The sequence below is a fragment of the Scyliorhinus torazame genome, chromosome 6 (assembly GCF_047496885.1).
Source record: "Scyliorhinus torazame isolate Kashiwa2021f chromosome 6, sScyTor2.1, whole genome shotgun sequence".
NCBI lineage: Eukaryota > Metazoa > Chordata > Chondrichthyes > Carcharhiniformes > Scyliorhinidae > Scyliorhinus > Scyliorhinus torazame.
The window spans coordinates 236,497,289-236,519,416 of NC_092712.1; the positions used below are offsets into that span (position 1 = coordinate 236,497,289).

At 44.6% G+C, this 22,128-nt stretch overlaps 1 protein-coding gene across 4 annotated transcripts in view; it reads left to right on the forward strand.

The window, feature by feature from the left end:
• Positions 1–609: 609 nt before the first annotated feature.
• LOC140425341 (lysophosphatidylcholine acyltransferase 1-like) overlaps positions 610–22,128 on the forward strand; it is a 260,484-nt gene continuing 238,965 nt past the window's right edge. For 3 of the 4 annotated variants that reach the window (XM_072509500.1, XM_072509502.1, XM_072509503.1), the window contains exon 1: positions 610–887. In XM_072509500.1, the coding sequence (XP_072365601.1) occupies positions 750–887 (138 nt within the window). In that variant the 5' untranslated portion in view covers positions 610–749. Of the gene's footprint in view, positions 888–1,433; positions 1,515–22,128 lie in introns of those variants that run through there. The other variant, XM_072509501.1, reaches the window with a different exon arrangement.

Below are 22,128 nucleotides of genomic sequence, written 5' to 3' on the forward strand. Positions count from 1 at the left end.
TGAGAGTTGAATACAACTGAGGCTTCATTACTCTAAGATGTGTGGCCTCCCACAGCAGCTGGCGAAATGGCTGCTGTACGGAGGACACACATATTTATACTCCGCCTACTGGGTGGAGCCAGCAGGCAGGGACTACTGCTGTACCAGTAGTACAGGGTCTTACCGTACATCTCCTAATATATGTACAACAGTGGTTTACCACACCAGCCATGCCTGTTTAATTAATCAAATAGTTGTGAATAATTATTAATTTACACAGCAAAAGTAATAGCAAGTTAAAATCTCCTAGCTAGTCCACAAAGAAAGAATATTCACCAGCTACTGCAGAAAGGTAGTAGTGAAGAGAGGAGCATAGATCGGCCAAATTTCTATTCCAATACTGGTGACAAATGGGGCTCAATAGAAGAGGGGATCTCCCAACGACGCGCATTTTGTTTCTCTACATCACACGCTCTCTTTGACTTTATCCTTCCCGGAGCATCCTCTGGAGTTGACCAAGTTGCACAGGGGGTGTGTGTGTGAGCTCTAACGCGCGAGCTCCGGTTCTGACGGGACGGGAGCGCGCGCGCGGCCCGGCGGAGACCCCGCCCGCCCTTGGGGCGCGCGCGCGCGAGGAAGAGGAGGTGGGAGGGCGGCGATAACTGCGCCACGGCTGAGAGCGGCAGGAGCGAACTCGGGCACGGCGTCCTCTCCAAGCTAGGCGGCCATCCACCCTCCCTCCCGAGTGGCCTGGCGGCTGTCCACCGAACATGAGGATGTCGAGGAGAGGACACCGCTCAGCGAAAGGAAGCGGCGCTGCGGGTGATGAGGAGACGCGGGCTCGGCTGCCGCCGGTCAGGAATCCCTTTGTACATGACATCCGCTTCTCGGCGCTGCAGAAAGTCCAGGTGAGGGGGGCGGACATGGAGCCCAGCCGCCGGGCTCGGGCACCCACTCTTGCTGCACAGTCTGGCCTGCAGCTCTCATCTTCCTCTCCTTTAGGCCCTGACAGCCACATCGCCAGAACTGGTTAGATAGAGCCACAAGTGATGGGAAACAATTTCCTCCTCTTTATAACCGCCTCTATTCAACCTCGCAGTTGCTGCAAAGAGCAGCCGCTCAGTTGCAGACGTGGGGAGAGTTTGTATTTTTTAATTTATATGTTAGTTTTATTGTGATTTAGATCTCCGAAAGCGTGGGGCGAGATTTCTGGCATAGATTACAATTCGGGTTTGAGTCTGCCTAAAGCTATGGTAAGGGGAGTTATTATTACACAGTAAATAGCACGGACTTGTAGTCTTAGGAGAATGTAAAAGCAGCTGCAGCACATCCGTTATGTGTCTTGTACTACTTGAGGCTTACGGCTTGTTTCCTTAAGGAAGCTCCCAGCTGTGAATAGCGTCCCTCTGGGAAACCAATGCGCACAATGTTTAGCTTCCTGTTACTTATAGTACCAGATCATAGCGACGCCATTGGAAATGTACTCCACTAATTTTGAAGACATGGCATTCTTAATCGAGTATTTGCAATTTAAGGTATGTATGGAGGTCTTATAACTGGTACTGTTCCCCTGTATATGTTTACCTTTTGAGGTTCAGGCACTGGGAGAGGTTAGATTATAGCTGTAGTTTGTGATATTGTTGTGGTACTCGTCTGCGGAATGAAATCAGTGGTGTATCTGGATTAAATTTCGTAGCCCCATATGTTACCTTATGTTGTGGAAAGCTAAGCTGGTAATGCTCAGCATCGTTAATCAGCCTTTTCATGAGTGATCAGTTAAGAGTGTGACACAAGGTTTAGAAGTGTAATAGGAGAATCATTATTTAACACGTTATTTAACAATGGTAATATTCTCAAGGGATGTCATTTAGCTGCAAATATGTTCCTGCTGGTTCAACTGTGCGTGTGTGTGTTGGTTCCATAGACTCGGGGAGTTGAAGCTGGTGCTTCAGCACACTTGTAGATGCTGGTGACTCGCTGAAACGTGCACCATGCGTTGTAAAAATATGAATTGACAATTGTGTAAGTATAAAAAGTACTGCAGTTGTTGGAACTATGAAATAAAAACAAAATGCTGGAAATGCATAGTTTGGCAGCATCTGTGAGCAAGAAACCGTTAATTTCCAGGTCGAGTACCCTTTGTTAGAGTTTGTGTAAGTGTATGTCTGAAATATTTTACTCTGCTTTGTATAACAAGATGTGGTATAACAAGCACATTGTTTGCTGCCAGCTTTACAAACCAAATCGTTTACGGAACCTCTACAACATTTCTCTCAAACTCCCTTTTTTATGTGTGGTCTTTGGAGCATTGCCTTCAATAGCAGATTATTGAAAACTTGAATCCCATCTTTCACTTGCATTCATAACTTGAGCAATAAAGATAGGTAATTAAGCTAGTTGGTATCGAAGCATTGAATTCCTACAGTGCAGTGCACGGGGGCCATTCGGCCCATCGGGTCTGCATCGGCACTCTGAAAGAACACCCTACCTAGGCCCGCTCCTGGCCCTATCCCCATAACCCCACCTAACCTACCCATCTTTGATCTTTGGAAGGGGCAATTTTAGCATGGCCAATCCATCTCCCCTGCGCATCTTTTGTCTGTGGGAGGAAACCGGAGCACTTGGAGGAAACCTATGCAGACATGGGGAGAGTGTTAAAACTTCACACAGTCACCCAAGGCTGGAATTGAACCTGCTGTCAGACAGCAGTGTTAACCACTGTGCCACCATGTTGCCCCATATGTGACTCACTAGAATAGATAGTGTAATGCAGCAACTGAGCACCCTGTCAAGGACAGGAAAACAGATGCTGATACACTTTCTGCTTGCTGAAAAAGCCTTTCTCTCTCCAACGGATAGAAAATTGCATTGGCCTGTAAAAGTACAAATACTGTTTTGTGTACAGTTTATGCAGAAAAAGCACCAACCATCGGTATTAAACATAACACCTGGCTTTGTCAGGCTGCTGGCTTCTTCGTGTGAAAAGGTGCCATCAGTTGCACCAAACCTAACAATTCAGTCAACAGTGTAACCCTGTAATAAAAACAAAGAAAAAGGTTGCAAATACTCGGGCCTAGTAGCATCTGTGGAGAGAAAAAAATTTAGCGTTTCAGGCTAGTGACTCCTTCGTGGAACTATTAGTACTTGAATATGTTGCTATTTTTAAGTGATCATTTTAATCTTGTACATTTTACTCACTGACTACGTTATCACTTGGAACAGGATAAAATAGTGCTTGCCAAATTTAGTTTAAGGAAAAATGTGAGAAATTCCTGTATGACTCCCAAACTCCCCAAGTTCCAGAGATCCTTATTGCCCATAACTTGCCCTAGTCACAGCTAGCTAGAAATTTGACACCCAAAACTGGGAATGCCAGCTTCCCAAGAATTTAAACTCTTGGTCACAATCATGTCTTGATAGTTTGTGGAGGCTGGTGACTCTCAAGAAAACATTCTTACAGATTTTATGGCATGATTTCTATTCCTATGCATGCCCCTTTCAAATGCATTTCTAACAAGACTGCATCCATTTCCTCACTTAACCTCATTTATTTCTGCTGTAAGTCTATATCTCTCCAAAGTAAAACTCCCGATCTCTTGGTTGCCCTTATAATTGAGCTATAAGATTTTGTATCCTTCCGGTTGTCCTCCTTTCCCTTTTACTCCAGCAGTTTAATACTTGTGAGGTCATTATGCTTCAAAAGCTCGCTTACCAGAACAATATGTATTGGAACAGAAATAGGATATTCAACCCAGTGAGCCTGCTTCGCCATTCTATTAGATCATGAATGATTATCTCTATCAACACCATTCTCCCATGCTATTTCCATATCCCTTGATGTAATTAGCTCCTGAAATCTATTGATTTCTGTATTGAACAAGCTCAATGATTGAGCTACCAATGTCCTCTGGGTTAGAGAATTCCAAAGATTTACCAGCCTCTGAGGGACGAAATTACTCCTCATCTCGACTCAACAGCAGGGGAAGCCTCTTATCTACGCCCACCCTGTCACGTCCTGTAAGAATTATCTAAGTTTCAAAGAAATCACCCTTCATTCTTCAAAGCTCCAGGGACTACAGATGCAGCCTCCTCAATCCATCCTCCTAAGAAAATTCTGCCAACTCGGGGATGAATCTGATAATGCTGTGTTGCACTCCCTCCATGGTAATTATATCCCTCCTTAGATAAGGGGACCAAAACTGTGCAGAATACTCCAGGTGAGGTCTCAACACTGTTTTATACAACTGTACCAAGAAATCAGGCCAACATAACATCTGCTTTCCTACTTGCTGCACCTACATGCTAACTTCTAATGTGAGCGGCATGTTGGCACAGTGGTTAACACTGCTGTCTCACAGCTCCAAGGATCCAGGTTCAATTCCAGCCTCTGGTGACTGTGTGGAGTTTGCATTTTCTCCCCATGTCTGTGTGGGTTTCCTCCAGGTGCTCTGGTTTCGTCCATAGTCCAAAGATGTGCAGGTTAGATGGATTGGCCATGATAAATTGCCCTTAGTGAGGGTTAGGTGATTACTGGGTTACGGGGGTAGGGTGGAGGTGTGGGCTTATGCTCTTTCCAAGGGCCGGTGCAGACTCGACGGGCCGAATGGACTCTGCACTGTAAATTCTTTTTTTTTGTTGTTGATGCACTGTAAATCCTATGACTCATGAACAAGGAAACCCAGGTCACTTTGGACATCCGCACTTCCCAACCTGTCAGTATTTAAGAGATATTCTTGTGTTTTCTTTCGACCATAATTGGTGGCACAGTGGTTAGCACTGCTGCCTCAGAGCAAGGGACCCGGTTCAATTCTGGCCTTGGGTGACTGTCTGGGGTTTGCACTTTCTCCCTGTGTCTGCGAGGGTTTCTTCCTGGTGTTTCTTCCCACAGTCCAAAGATATGCAGGTTAGGTGGATTTGCAATGCTAAATTGCCCTTGGTGTCCAAGGGTATGCCAGTTAGTTGGGGTGGGTGAGTGGACCTAGGTAATGTGCTCTTTTAGAGGGTCACTGCAGACTCGATGAGCCGAATGGCCTCCTCCTGAACTAATTCTATACCTTCACACGTATTTACATATTCCATTTGCTATATTCAAGCCCATTCACATAGCCTGTCCAAGTTCTCTTGAAGCCTTCTTCATCCTCATGTACCCACCCAGTTTGGTGTCATCAGAATATTTGGAAATATTACATTGGTCCCCACATCCAAATCATTTATCAAGATTGGATAGCTGTGGGCCATCCTGAGAATAATCTGTTTATTCCTACTCTCTGCCTGTTAACCAATTTTCAATCCATAATATTACATTTTCCCCAATTTCATGCACTCTAATCCTATTTACTAATCTCCTGTGTGGGACTTTTATAACTGTCTTTGGAAAATACAAATACACCACATCCACTGGTTTTCCTTTCCTCAACGCTACAAGTAACAGCCTCAAAAAAAGGTTTGTCAGATATGCCTTTTGTAAATCTATGTTGACTCTCCAGTTTTACAATTTTTTCCTAAATGTCCAGTTATCACATCCTTTAGAATAGATTCTAACACTTTCCCTACTACTAACGTCAAACTAACAGGTATGTAGTTCTTCATTCTTCCTCTTCCTCTTTATATAGTGGGGTTACATTTGCTACTTGCCAGTCCACATGAAGAGAAAGAAATTGTAAGATAACCGCCAATATACCCACTACCCCTCTAGCTGTCTCCTTCAACACTCTGGGATGAAGCTCATCTGATCCAGGGGATTTATCAACTTCCAATCCAGTTAACTTTTAAGTGCTACCTCTTTCCTCGTACTAATTTATTTGGTCCTCAGTTTCACAAGTCATTTAGTTGCTGAGTATTTCTGGGAGATTTTCTTTATCTTCTTCCATGAAGACAAAAGCAAAGTAACTGTTAGTGTCTCTGCCATTTCCCTGTTCTCTACAATAAATTATTCTGTACCCATCTGTAATGGGCCTGCATTTGTCCTATATATTCTATTTTTCCTTTAATCAGTTTCTTAGTCCTCCTTTGCTGGGTTCCAAATTGTCCCCAATTCTCAGGCGTGCCACTTTTTTCTGGCACTTCCTTTGATCTAATGCGGCCTTTAACTTATTTTGTGAACCACAGTTACCTTTCCCTTTGTGCGTTTGTGCCTTAGATAAATGTATATCTATTGTAGACTGTGTAGTTTTTCTTTAAACATTAACTGTTGCCTGTTTACTGTCAAATCTTTCTCAATCCACCGTAGCCAAAATGCTACTCATACCGTCATAATTTCCTTTCTTCAGATTTGAGGTTCAGAATGAACTATATAACATTCAAATTTATCCTATTGTCACTATTTTCCAAAGGGTCCTTTCACAGCAATGTTATTAATTAGCCCTTTCTCATTACACACTAAATCCAAAATAGCCCAACCCCTAATTAGCTGCTCAACATAATATTCCAGAAATTCATCTATTACACATTCCAGGAATTACTCCTCCAGTGCATTGGTGCTGATTTGGTTAATCCAATCTACATGTAAAATGAAGTCACCCATTATTACTTTTTACACATGTTACATGCATCTGTAATTTCCTGATATATACTGTGCCCAGCATTACTGTTACTGTTTGGTCCATAAACAACTCCCACCATTGTTTGCTGCCCATTTAAAGCTGTTTCTTAGCTCCACCAAAACTAATCTTGATCCTTTTTTACTAATGTACTGATCTCATATCTTACTAAGAATGTTATATCAACCCCTTTTCCTATTTGCCCATCTCTCCTGCATGTCAAATATACTTGACTATCCAGTTCTTAATCTTGGTCACCCTGTAGCCTTTGGTGGCAATTAAATCATAGCCATTTACCTTAATTTGTGCATTCAAATCATTTTTTTATTCAGATACAGTGTCTTTAATTCTGCTTTTTTAACATTTTGTTCCTATTTGATGCATGCCTGTGCTTCATCTGACTTCTATTTTGCTTTCTACTATTATCTGTTTCGCTTCTCTAACCTGAGTTCCCTCTCAGGCCCAACCCTCTGTCAATCTAGTGTAAACCCTCCCAACAGCTTTGTCAAATCGCCCTGTGAGATGTTAGTTCCAATCTTGCTAACATGCGACATGTCCCACTGGCCCCAATGCCGTAGCAATCTGATGTCCTCCCTCCTACACCAGCCACCAGCTCTCCAACCAAGTGTTCAATCGCTCAGTTCTCCTATTTTTATGCTCACTAACACATGAGACTGAAAGTAACTTGAGGTAATTGCTTTACAGGTCCTGCTTTTCAACCTCCTTCCTAGCTTCCAGAAATCTGATTTCAGGACTGTTTCCCCTTTCCTAACCTAAGTTATTTGTACCAACATGAATCATGACCACTATCTTTTCACCCTCCCCCAGAAGTATGTCCTGCAGCTGCGTCATGACATCCTTGACCCTGGCATCAGGGAGGTACCTTACCATCCTGAAATTGCATGGCCACAGCAATGCCCATCTTAACCCTTGACAAACGGCTCACATATCGCCACTGCTCTTCTCGCCTTCTTTCTAACCTCCTGTACAGCTGAGCTGCTTGTCGTGCCATGAACCTGGCTCTGACGGCACTCCTTTTGAGGAACCAACACCCATTAGCAAATGGAAGATTCCTGCACTATCTGTTTGGTTCTCTTGGGCTGCCTGGTGGTCATCCATTCGCTTTCTGCCTCCTTGCTCCATTTCTCTGAATGTGCTATCCATGTAGCTCTCGGCTTTGCGGGTGTGCCACGGTGACTCCAGCTGCCTTTTGGGCTTGAAACCCAGAGCTCAGTTTCTGCAACTGGTTTGCGCCGAGTGCTGACTTTGGGCTGCATTTGAGTGCTAAACTGGGAGTTTGGTGACTTGAGGGACATTAAGGGTTCATTTCTATCTAGTGTCTAGTCCTTTATTTCGTAAATTAATTTAAGTTGCTGAAAGAAGGTGAGTTTTAAACCAGCAGTCACTCGGGCTCTGCTTGCAGCTGCAACTTGTTAATTAGATAACTGGATTAAGCCAGTTAAAACTGCCCACGCCTCCATCTTACAGTGCTGACTTTATTTGCACTGGAGTGCTAACTTTGGGCTGCATTAGGGTGCTAAAGTAGGAGTTTTGTAACTGAGGGAGTTCAGTGAGGAGGGGGCGAGTGCTCCTTTCATTGCCCACCTGTCCTCGGAGCGTGGGGGATTCATATATATAACAAATATAATAGTCTTCTAAAGTTTTAAATTTAAAGGGTTTAGTCATGACAGGAGAGCTTAAAACTGTGGTCTGCTCCTCTTGCACCATGTGGGAATCTGGGATCATTTCCAGTCCCCGGGCCCAGCATGAGTGCAGGAAGAGTGTCCAGATGCAGCTGCTGGGAGCTCGGGTTTCCGAGCTGGAATGGTGGCTGGAGCATCCGTGAGTCGGAGAGCATCGTGGAAGCTCTTTTAGAGAGGTGGTCACACCGTGGCTGAAGGGATTTAAAGAAGGGAATGGATTACACCAAGCAGTCCAAGAAAAACAGGCAGGTAGTTCAGGAGTCCCGGGGCCCTGCTCGCAAATCGGTATTCAATTTTGGAGACTGGTATGAGGCTGGTTCCTTTAGGGAGTGCGGTCAGTGTGAAGTTTCTGGAACCACGTGCAGTCTATCTGTACAGCGAGGATGAGCAAGAGTGAGAGGATTCTATCATCAGGGGAACAGATAGACGATACTGTGGCCGTCAACGTGACTCCAGGGTGATGTGTTCCAAGGTCCGGGATGTCACTGAACGGCTGCAGGGCATACTGAAGGGGGAGGATGAGAAGGCAGAGGTCATACATGTTGGTACCAATGCCATAGGTAGAAAGAGGTCTTGCATGAAGTATTTGGGGAGTTAGGCAGTAGACTAAAAAGCTGGATCTCTCTGGTTGTAATCTCTGCAATACTCCCAGTGCCACGTGCTAGCAAGTACAGAAATAGGAGACTAGTCCAGATGAATGCGTGGCTTTAAGAGTTGACGCAGGAGGGAGGGTTTTAGATTCTTGGACCACTGGGGACCGGTTCTGGGGAAGGTGGAACCTGTACAAGGGGGACGGTCTACATCTGAGCCAGAGCGGGACTAACATCCTTGCTGGTGGGTTTGCTAGTGCTGTTGGGAGTAGTTTAAACTAATTTGACGGGGGGAGGAGTGTTGAGCGAATACTTCACACCTGCCTTCACCCAAGAGAATGAGGAGGTAGTGATGCGCAATCAATTGCACAAAGACGCAGATTGGGTACAACTGTGGCTTTATTGCAGTCAGATGCATGGCCTCCTGCTGCAGCTGGTGAAATGGCAGGATAATGGAGGTCATGCATATTTATACAGTTCTTAGTGGGCAGAGCCAGCCAGCAGGGGCTACCGGCGAACCTGTAGTGCAGGTCCTACCTTACATCCCCTAATACAGTGGTTCACCATAGGTAGATATGGAACTCTGGGAGAGAGACTGAGGTTCTTGAGCAAATTGTCGTGACAAGGTGTTGGCAGACTTAAAAGTGGAGAAATCTCCGGATGAATTGTGTCCAGGATGCTGTGGGAGGTGAATGAGGAGATTGCAGGGACTCTGACCCGAATTTTTAATTCCTCTGTGGCCACGAGGTGCCAGGGGGCTGGAGACCGCTAATTATTTAAGAATGGTTGTAGCAATACACCAGGGAACTACAGACCAGTGAGTCTCTTCACATCATTGGTAGGAAAACTTTTGGAGAAAATTCTGAATGAGGGAATCTATCTCCACTTGGAGAAGCAATGTTTGATCAGGAACAGTCAGCATGGCTTTGTCAGAGGAAGCTCATGCCGACAAATGTGATTGAATTTTTTGCACGTGACCAGGTGTGTAGATGAGGATAGTGCAGTTTATGTAGTTTACATGGGTTTCAGCAAAGGTCAGGACAAGGCCCCAGATGGGAGACTTGCCCTAGAATGTAAGAATCCTCAGAGTGCAGAAGGAGGCCATTCATCCCATTGGTTTGTACCGACCATTCGAAAGACCACCCAATCACTGCCCTATCCCTGTAACTCCACCTGACCTTTGGATACTTGGAGGGGCAATTTACGATGGCCAATCCACCTAACCTGCAAATTTCTGGACTGTGGGAGGAAACTGGAGCAAACAACGCAGACTCGGAGAGAATGTGCAAACTCCACACAGACAGTCGCCCGTGGTTGGAATCGAACCCTGGCACGCAGATAATAGTGCTAACGACTGTACCACCGTGCTGCCCCAAAAGAAGGCAAATGTACATGGTATACAGCGTAACTTGATAAGTTGGATTCAAAATTGGCTTAGCTGTAGTAAACAGAGGGTGATGACACACAGCTGCTTTAGTGACTGGAAGCCAGTGGTGTACCACATGGATCTGTGCTAGGTCCCCTATTGTTGTCATTCATATAAACGACGTGGGAGGTAGGATCAGTAAGTTTGCGATTAACACAAAGATTGACCGGGTGGTTAACAGTGAGGTTGAGCTTGCAGGAAGATAGGATCTCTTATTTTCTAATAAGAGACGCGGTGTCTGTGTTAGTTTGCGATTTATTTGTCATACTTGGTTAGTACATTTTGAAATAGAAACAAAAGCCCAGCAGGGCCAAAAACAGAACAATGGAAAGAGAACAAAGAAGAGAGAGAGAGAGCATCAAGTGCAACAAGAACTTTTTACCTGCACTTTCTGGTACCCCCCCCCCCCCTCTCTGCCCCTAATTGGCTTACACATTTTGAATTGCGACTTCTGAATGGTGCTCCCTACAAGCACGCTCACTGGTATCTAACTCACTGGATGTGTACATTTGCAGCCTGGATCCTGAAAGGCTGGTGTAACATTTTACTTATCACTGTCAAACTGCAAATCTATAATCTGACCTTGACTCAGAACAATACAAGCTTTACCCACAGTTACAATATTTTCCCACAGACTGGATGGTCAAATGGACAGAAAAGTTGCAGATGGAATTTAACCCGGAAAAGGAAGTAGTAATGTGAATAGGAAGTATTCAATGAATGGCTTGACACCGGGAAGTTCCGAGGAACAAAGGGACCTCTGAGTGTTTGTCCATAGATCTCTGAAGGCAGAAGGGCAGGTTAATAGGGCGGTGAAAAAGGCGTATGGGACATTTGCCTTTATCAATCGAGGCATAGATTACAAAAGCAGGCAGGTCAAGTTGGGGTTTTATAAAACTTTGTTGAGGCCACAGCTGGAGCACTGTGTGCAATTCTGGTCGCCACATTATAGGAAGGATGTGATTGCACTGGAAGGGGCGCAGAGGCGATTTGCCAGGATGTTGCCTGGGATTTAAGTTAGTTTTGAAGAGAGGTTGGATAGGCTTGGGTTGTATTCGCTGGAGCAGAGAAAACTGAGGGGTGACCTGATCGAGGTGTACAAGATTATGAGGGGTATGGACTGGGTGGATCGGGAGCTGCTATTCACCTTAGTTGAAGGGTAGTTACGAGGGGACACAAGGTCAGGGGCAGGAGGCTTAAGGGGGATTTGAGGAAAAACATTTTTATCCAGAGGGTGGTGACAGTCTGGAATGCACTGCCTGGGAGGGAAGAAAAAACAAATTAAGACCGAAAACAAAATTGAGTTACCACTATTGTATATAGCTGAAAGTTAATCAAATAGGCTGATCAAAGAGAAGTCTTAGGAAAGTATCTTTGGGATTGTAAGACTGTTGACAAAACTGCAGTGTCCTGCTTAGTTTTGTAAAATGGTTGATATAGCCACCTAAAATAAGAGTGACGTACTGTTTGGAATGTTGTGCCATTGAGACTCTTGAAGGTTTATGATGTGATTTTTATTTCCTTGTGTTCATTTGCCAGCAGCCTTTTGTTGTTTCATTAGGTATCATCAACTTGGCAGGCCTGAAAAACATTTTCAAGACTTACAGAATCTTTTGACAAGTAAATTTTCTGGGGTATTTTGTACAATAAGAACATAAGAACTCTGAGCAGGAGTAGGCCACCTGGCCCCTCGTGCCTGCGCTGCTATTCATAAGATCATGGCTGATCTTTCCGTTGTATCAACATTGTATTCGCAGAACAACAATTTGCAGCAAGTAAATAGTGATGAAATTTAATGCAGGCAAGTACTGAATATAGGATAGAAAGGTGGCAGGCCAGGTGCTGAAACAACTGCAGGTAAACTTGAAAGATACTTGAGAGTCTCCGTAGATGACTATCCAATGCAGAATGGCGATTAATGAAATAATGAACTATATAGCCAAAACAATAAAATAAATTCAGATGAAGTTGTGATCAAACTGTGTAGTTCTGGTCAGATCACACCTAGAGTTATGGTTACCAAGGTACAAGGGGCATACTACAGAATCAAAAACTTGCAGAGAAAAGCCATGAGCTTAATGTCAATAGTTTGAATTACTGAAAAAGATTGGGGAAACTTGGGTTTTTCAATCTTGAAAGATGCTTGAGAGGTGATGTGTAACTTAATGGCATATGAAGGATATCTGTAGAAAATTATTTGAAATTCAATTGAGAATAGGAAAAGGAACAATAGGACTTGGAAGTTTTGGTATGGACATATTAATAAGCTGTTTGGCTTTCACCTGTAATACGTTTGTGATTTGTAACTATATGGTTTTGTATTGCAATCAATATTCTGGTGGCTCTATTTCAATTTTTACAACCGCCGCAGTTTTGTTTCATTTATGTAATGTTTGGACCATCAGCAACAGCAGAATTGTTAACCACGATCTGTAACCTTGTAGCCTGGCATATGTCTTCACTCTCCCATTATCAACCAGTCTGGGGATCAACCCTGGTTGAATGAAGAGTGCAGGAAGGCTGTCCTGGCACTGAGGCAGCAGTGCTGACCACTGTGCTACCGGGTCACCCAGATTGCGTTTAGAATCTCCAACATAGAGTAGGCTGCATTGGGAGCAGCAAATGCATTAGACCAGATTGAAAGAGGTGCATGTGAAGCGCTGCCTCACAACATGGAAATGAAAATGAAAATCGCTTATTGTCACAAGTAGGCTTCAATGAAGTTACTGTGAAAAGCCCCTAGTCGCCACATTCCAGCGCCTGTTCGGGGAGGCTGATACGGGAATCGAACCGTGCTGCTGGCCTGCCTTGGTCTGCTTTAAAAGCCAACGAGTTAGCCCAGTGTGCTAACCAGCCCCTGGTTGGAAAGGGTGTTTAGTCCCTTGGGCTGTGAGCAGGGAAGAGGTAAAGGGGCAGGTACTTAAAATACTGTGGCTGCAAGAGCAGATCAGAGGTGAGAAATTCTGTGGCAAGTAGCTCATCTGACTCCCCAAAACTTTCCACTTGCCTGGATGAGTGTAGCAACAACACAAGAAACTTAACACCATCTGGGACAAAGCAGCCTACTAGATTACCATCCCTTTCAGAAACATTCATCCCAACTACCGAACAGTGGCAGCATTGTGTACCATCTACAAGATGCACTGCAGGAACTCACCAAGGCTCCATAGGCAGCACCATCCAAATCCAGGACCACTACATCTAGAAGGACCAGAGAGGCAGAAATATTGGAATATCGCCCTGGAATGTCATCTGACTTGGAAATATATCAGTGTTCTTTCACTGTCGCTTGGTCAAAATCCTGGAACTCTGCCACCCCCAACCCCCGAAACTGAGTGTACTTGCACCACATGGACTGCAGCAGTTCAAGAAGGAAGCTCACCACCATCTTAAGTGCAATTAACGACGGATAATGAATGTTGGCCTAGCCAGGGAAGCCCACGTCCCGCAGTGAAAATGGACTGACAATATGTGGACATAATTTTGATCACATTTTACTATTTTATTGTGTCTCTGTTTCTCATCCAGTCTGATTAATAATGGTGATGTGGTGCAAAATCTAAGGATGGGTTTGTGTGAAGGGTTCATATCCACTTGAAGTAGCAAAAATGGGTTGTTTCAAATTGAATTGAGCACTTCTGGATTGGCTTATGTACTACTGTGAACTATAATTTCAGAGTTTTTAGATTGTATTCATTAACAGTTACTACTTTTGCAAGTAGCTTATGTGCTAACAATTGGCTTAAGTAATGAATCTCACATTTTACTATCTAATAAACAGTAAGGGACCTTATCTGGCAATCTGTTAATGCTGCTTCTATTGATACTGTTACCATATTGCCTCATTATGAATACTTGGCAGACTTTCAAGAATGATTAATGGACTCAGCCCAGTGGGCTGGGCATATTCAACTTTATGGGGACTAGTATCTTTGTTTGATTTACAGTTTTGTGTAATATCTTTTGTTTGAAGTGGTTTTCAGTGTCTGGACAAGATTAAGTGGTGTTATAGGGCTATAGGTTTCTTTAATGTAGATTCTTTACTCAGAGAGTAGTAAGGGCGTGGAATGCCCTGCCTGCAAGAGTAGTGGACTCGCCAACACTAAGGGCATTCAAATGGTCATTGGATAGACATATGGACGATAAGGGAATAGTGTAGATGGGCTTTAGAGTGGTTTCATAGGTCGGCGCAACATCGAGGGCCGAAGGTCCTGTATTGCGCTGTAAAGTTCTATGTTCACTGCCTGTGTTTGATTGACAGTTAAAAATGTGACAGTTTTATGAGAATGTAACTGTCAAGAGGTGTCATGTGTATGAAAGATTTTTTGGCTGACTTTAAGTTCATGACGTTTCAGACTTCACAGTGTTATTTGGCTCATTGGTTGTATATCTGGTACGTACTGAGTGAGGGGGCATTGGGGGTAAGAGGGGTGGGGTGAGCAACTGGGTTGCTGTCCCAATAAACTGCCTTGTAACCAGATAGTCTTGTCATCCCCTTGCCTCTGTTGTCTCTTTAGGTGATGATCCCTGCCTTCTTGGAATGAAAATACTGTGGGCGGGGAGGGGGGGGGGGGGGAAGAGAAGAAATGACCAGCATAGAGTGAAACCATAGTCATAGACTGTACATATTAGATAAATGCTCCTTTACTTTTAATCTGAAGTTACCTACTTAGAATTATCTGTAACTCATGTTTTTTGCTTCAAGTTCTGACTGTTCATATAGTTTCTTCAAATTGTTGTATAATTTGCATTTTTAAAAAGTACTTGAATTTATAATATAGTTTTTGTAAGAAGTGAAATTGAAGCAAAATCATTGTGTAAATGTAAATGTTTTTGTCACTGGTACATTTAATTGTGTTTTCTAACTCCACTATAAATATTTTTCAACAGTCTTGGTTCTTTGGAATCCGTAAAACTTTGAGTATGGCTGCAGTGATTTGAACATGTAGTGAATGAACTGCATGTTCTGAGCTAAGCACATAGTCATGTTAATTCCCAGGTTCAGCTTCTGGCAATAGAACTGTTAATCGACATTGGAAAAAGAGGCGTACCATGTTAATGAGCACCGACACCTGAAAATGCTAATCAAAATGCAGTGCGCACCTGCTCTGCTATACAAATACAGCAACATCTTATAAATCTTTTGTTCATCCTTTTCACCTGGAAGTGTTGGACTGTCTCCTTCATGGAAGTGTAGACTGGTGAAAAGGGAACATGTATGGCAGAAGTGTGAAGTGATACAATTTGGAAGGAAAAATGAGGGGCAAAAGTAATTGATGGGGTGCAGGGACCGAGATCTGGGAATTCACATATACAAATCTTTGGAAGATGGCAGGACTTGTTAATAACGGTGATAGGTTCCTAATGAAGCAAAGGAAGTTATTCTAATTTCTTTACAAATCACTAGTTAGGCCTAAGCTTGAACAAAATCTGGGTACCATTCTTTTGGAAGGATGCCAAAATCTTGGAGAGAGTGCAGAAGAGATTTGCTAGAATGATATCAGAGACCAATTTGGTGTAAACACTGGAGAAGCTGGATGTGTTCTCTTTTGAGCAGGTAAGCTATAAGGGAATATTGGTAATTTTATTCAAAATTATGAAAGGTCTCGATAAAATAGATTAAGAGACACCTGCTTTCACTAACAGGAGACTCAATCACCAGAGGAAACCTATTTTTGAAATAATTGGCAAAAGAAGAGAGGGAAGATTATTATTTTTTATGCAGGGAGTTGCGAGGTGAAATTTGCTGCCGAAAGGATGATGGAAGCGGATGCAAAAATAACTTTCTCTTGGAAATGAAATGTTTGCAAGGCTATTGGGAAAGAGTGCAGAAGAGCATGCCAGGAGCAACATCAAACATACTGAAAAATGAGGTGTCAACTTGGTTAAGGTGCAACACAGGACTACTTGTGTGCCAAACAGCATGAGCAGCAAGTAATAGACAGGGCTAAGCGAGTCCACAACAAACGCATTAGATCTAAACTCTGTAGTCCTGCCATATCCAGCCGTGAATGATGTTGGACAATAAAACAACTCGCTGGAGGAGGAGGTCCGACAAATATCCCCATCCTCCATGATGGAGGAGCCCAGCACATATGTGCAAAAGACAAGGCTGAGACATTCGCAACAATCTTCAGCCAGAAGTGCCGAGTAGATGATCCATCTCTGTCTCCTCTGGAGGTCCCCAGCATCACCGATGTCAGTCTTCAGCCAATACGATTTACTCTACGTGATATCAAGAAACTGCTGAAGGCACTGGATACTGCAAAGGCTATGGGCCCTAACAATATCGTGGTAATAGTACTGAAGTCATGTGCTCCTAAATTTGCCGCAGCCCTAGCCAAACTGTTCGAGTACAGCTACAACACTGGCATCTATCTGGCAATGTGGAAAGTTGCCCAGGTGTGTCCTGTACACAAGAAACAGGACAAATCCAACTCGGCCAATTGTCTACTCATCAGCAAAGCGATGGAAGGAGTCATTAATAGTGCTATCAAGCGGCACTTAATCAGCTCGCGGCTGTTCAGTTTCGGTTCTGCCAGAGTCATTCAGCTCCTGACCTCATTACAGTCTTGGTTCAAACATGGACAAAAGAGCTGAATGCCAAAGGTGAGGCGAGAGTGACTGCCCTTGACATCAAGGCAGCATTTGACCAAATATGGTTTCAAGGAGCCTTGGCAAAGCTGGAGTCAATGGACAGCACGGTAGCACAATAGCACTATTGCTTCACAGCTCCAGGGTCCCTGATTTGATTCCCGGTTTGGGTCACTGTCTGCGGAGTCTGCACGTTCTCCCTGTGTCTACCTGGGTTTCCTCGGGGTCTCTGATTTCCTCCCACAAGTCCCAAAAGGCATTCTGTTAGGTAATTTTGGACATTCTAAATTCTCCCTGCGTACCCGAACAGGCGCCGGAATGTGGCGACTAGGGGCTTTTCACAGTAACTTCATTGCAGTGTTAATGTACGCCTACTTGTGACAATAAATATATTACTGGGAGGAAAATTCTCTGCTGATTGGAGTCATGTCTGGCACAAAGGAAGATGGTTTTGGTGGTTTAAGGTCAATCATCTCTGCTTCAGGACATCACTGCAGGAGTTCCTCAGGGTAGTGTCCTAGGCCCAACCATCGTCCGCTGCTTCATCAATGACCACCCTTCCATCATAACGTCAGAAGTAGGCATGTTTGCGGATGACTGCACAATGTTCACCATTCGCAACTCTTCAGATAATGAAGCAGTCCATATCCAAATGCAGCAAGACCTGGACAATATCTAGGTTTGGGCTGACCAGTGGCAAGTTACATAGAACATAGAACATAGAACAATACAGCGCAGTACAGGCCCTTCGGCCCACGATGTTGCACCGAAACAAAAGCCATCTAACCTACACTATGCCATTATCATCCATATGTTTATCTAATAAACTTTTAAATGCCCTCAATGTTGGCGAGTTCACTACTGTAGCAGGTAGGGCATTCCACGGCCTCACTACTCTTTGCGTAAAGAACCTACCTCTGACCTCTGTCCTATATCTATTACCCCTCAGTTTAAAGCTATGTCCCCTCGTGCCAGTCATATCCATCCGCGGGAGAAGGCTCTCACTGTCCACCCTATCCAACCCCCTGATCATTTTGTATGCCTCTATTAAGTCTCCTCTTAACCTTCTTCTCTCCAACGAAAACAACCTCAAGTCCATCAGCCTTTCCTCATAAGATTTTCCCTCCATACCAGGCAACATCCTGGTAAATCTCCTCTGCACCCGCTCCAAAGCCTCCACGTCCTTCCTATAATGCGGTGACCAGAACTGTACGCAATACTCCAAATGCGGCCGTACCAGAGTTCTGTAGAGCTGCAACATGACCTCCCGACTCCGGAACTCAATCCCTCTACCAATAAAGGCCAACACTCCATAGGCCTTCTTCACAACCCTATCGACCTGGGTGGCAACTTTCAGGGATCTATGTACATGGACACCTAGATCCCTCTGCTCATCCACACTTTCAAGAACTTTACCATTAGCCAAATATTCCGCATTCCTGTTATTCCTTCCAAAGTGAATCACCTCACACTTCTCTACATTAAACTCCATTTGCCACCTCTCAGCCCAGCTCTGCAGCTTATCTATATCCCTCTGTAACCTGCTACATCCTTCCACACTATCGACAACACCACCGACTTTAGTATCGTCTGCAAATTTACTCACCCACCCTTCTGCGCCTTCCTCTAGGTCATTGATAAAAATGACAAACAGCAACGGCCCCAGAACAGATCCTTGTGGTACTCCACTTGTGACTGTACTCCATTCTGAACATTTCCCATCAACCACCACCCTCTGTCTTCTTTCAGCTAGCCAATTTCTGATCCACATCTCTAAATCACCCTCAATCCCCAGCCTCCGTATTTTGTGCAATAGCCTACCGTGGGGAACCTTATCAAATGCTTTGCTGAAATCCATATACACCACATCAACTGCTCTACCCTCGTCTACCTGTTCAGTCACCTTCTCAAAGAACTCAATAAGGTTTGTGAGGCATGACCTACCCTTCACAAAGCCATGCTGACTATCCCTGATCATATTATTCCTATCTAGATGATTATAAATCTTGTCTCTTATAATCCCCTCCAAGACTTTACCCACTACAGACGTGAGGCTCACCGGTCTATAGTTGCCGGGGTTGTCTCTGCTCCCCTTTTTGAACAAAGGGACCACATTTGCTGTCCTCCAGTCCTCTGGCACTATTCCTGTAGCCAATGATGACATAAAAATCAAAGCCAAAGGTCCAGCAATCTCTTCCCTGGCCTCCCAGAGAATCCTAGGATAATTCCCATCAGGTCCCGGGGACTTATCTATTTTCAGCCTGTCCAGAATTGCCAACACCTCTTCCCTACGTACCTCAATGCCATCTATTCTATTAGCCTGGGGCTCAGCATTCTCCTCCACAACATTATCTTTTTCCTGAGTGAATACTGACGAAAAATATTCATTTAGTATCTCGCCTATCTCTTCAGACTCCACACACAATTTCCCATCCCTGTCCTTGACTGGTCCTACTCTTTCCCTAGTCATTCGCTTATTCCTGACATACCTATAGAAAGCTTTTGGGTTTTCCTTGATCCTTCCTGCCAAATACTTCTCATGTCCCCTCCTTGCTCGTCTTAGCTCTCTCTTTAGATCCTTCCTCGCTACCTTGTAACTATCCATCGCCCCAACCGAAACTTCACACTTCATCTTCACATAGGCCTCCTTCTTCCTCTTAACAAGAGATTCCACTTCCTTGGTAAACCACGGTTCCCTAGCTCGACGCCTTCCTCCCTGTCTGACCGGTACATACTTATCAAGAACACGCAGTAGCTGATCCTTGAACAAGCCCCACTTATCCAGTGTGCCCAACACTTGCAGCCTACTTCTCCACCTTATCCCCCCCAAGTCACGTCTAATGGCATCATAATTGCCCTTCCCCCAGCTATAACTCTTGCCCTGCGGTGTATACTTATCCCTTTCCATCATTAACGTAAACGTCACCGAATTGTGGTCACTGTCCCCAAAGTGCTCTCCTACCTCCAAATCCAACACCTGGCCTGGTTCATTACCCAAAACCAAATCCAACGTGGCCTCGCCTCTTGTTGGCCTGTCAACATATTGTTTCAGGAAACCCTCCTGCACACACTGTACAAAAAACGACCCATCTATTGTACTCAAACTATATCTTTTCCAGTCAATATTTGGAAAGTTAAAGTCTCCCATAATAACTACCCTGTTACTTTCGCTCATATCCAGAATCATCTTCGCCATCCTTTCCTCTACATCCCTAGAACTATTAGGAGGCCTATAAAAAACTCCCAACTGGGTGACCTCTCCTTTCCTGTTTCTAACTTCAGCCCATACTACCTCGGAAGAAGAGTCCCCATCTAGCATCCTCTCCGCCACCGTAATACTGCTCTTGACTAGCAGCGCCACACCTCCCCCTCTTTTGCCTCCTTCTCTGAGCTTACTAAAACACCTAAACCCCGGAACCTGCAACATCCATTCCTGTCCCTGCTCTATCCATGTCTCCGAAATGGCCACAACATCGAAGTCCCAGGTAACAACCCATGCTGCCAGTTCCCCTACCTTGTTTCGTATACTCCTGGCATTGAAGTAGACACACTTCAAACCACCTACCTGAACACTGGCCCCCTCCTGCGACGTCAAATCTGTGCTCCTGACCTCTATACTCTCATTCTCACTTACCCTAAAACTACAATCCAGGTTCCCATGCCCCTGCTGCATTAGTTTAAACCCCCCCAAAGCGCACTAACAAATCTCCCCCCCAGGATATTTGTGCCCCTCAGGTTCAGATGTAGACCATCCCGTCTGTAGAGGTCCCACCTTCCCCAGAAAGAGCCCCAGTTATCCAGAAATCTGAATCCCTCCCGCCTGCACCATCCCTGTAGCCACGTGTTTAAATGCTCTCTCTCCCTATTCCTCATCTCACTATCACGTGGCACGGGCAACAACCCAGAGATAACAACTCTGTTTGTTCTAGTTCTGAGCTTCCATCCTAGCTCCCTGAAAGCCTGCCTGACATCCTTGTCCCCTTTCCTACCTATGTCGTTAGCGCCAATGTGGACCACGACTTGGGGCTGCTCCCCCTCCCCCCTAAGGACCCGGAAAACACATTTGCACCACACAAGTGCCAGGCAGTGACCAACTCCAACAAGAGAGAAACTAACCACCGTACGTGTCATTTAATTGCATTACCATCGCTCATCCCCACAATCAACATCCTGGGGATTGCCATTGATCAGAAACTGAACTGGACTAGCATATTGATACTGTGGCTACCAGGGCAGGTCAAAGGCTAGGAATCCTATGGCGATTAACCCCCCCTCCCCCAAAGCCATCTACACCATCTACAAGGCACAAGTCATGAGTGTAATGGAATACTCCACTTGCCTGGATGAGTGCAACTCCAACACTCAAGCTCGATACCATCCAAGACAAAGCAGTCCGTTTGATAGCTTCCCCTTCCACAAACATTCCAATCCTGCACCACTGAAGAACAATGGTAGCCACGTGTACCATCTACAACAAGATGCACTGCAGTAACTCACCAAGGCTCCTCCAACAACATCTTCCAAACGCACGACCACTACCATCTAGAAGGACAAGAGCAGCAGGTATCTGGGAACCCCATCACCTGGAGGTACCCCACAAGTCACTCACCATCCTGACTTGGAAATCTATTGCCTCTCCTTAACTGTCACTACTGCAACATTCTGGAACGCCCTCCCTAACAGCACATTAGATGTACCTACACCTCGAGGTCTGCAGCAGTTCAGGAATGCAACTCACCACCACCGCCACCACCTTGAGGGCAACTAGGAATTGGCAATAAATGCTGGCCTAACCAGCGACGGGCATATCCCGTAAATAGAGTTTTAAGAAAAAAGCAGGATGTGCGAAGAATCAACGTTCTTTCAAAGAATTAGTACAGGCTCTATGGCTGAATGGCCTCCTAAGCTGAATGATTCTAAGATGTGCTTTTTCAAAGAATGGTTGCTCACTGTCAACACAAGCAATATTTTTCACAAAGTTAGTGACAGACTGTAAAGGTTAATAGTACATTTACATTTTAGTGTTTTTAGACAACCTAGGTAAATGCATCAGGGAGAAAGTAGTAGAATACGTTGATGGGTTAGCTGAAGAAGGATGGGTAGAGGCTTGTGTGAAGTATAAACATCGGCATGGTACTATTGGACTACTTGCCCTGTTTCTACACAAATACTTGTATTAAACCAAAAGCCCATGTGCCCATTTTAATGATCATTCAAGGTCTTGTGGCACTACCAAAAGGAACTTTTCTGTCCTGAGCTGCACCTTTCCCTCACTGCCTAATCCGAAACCAATGAAT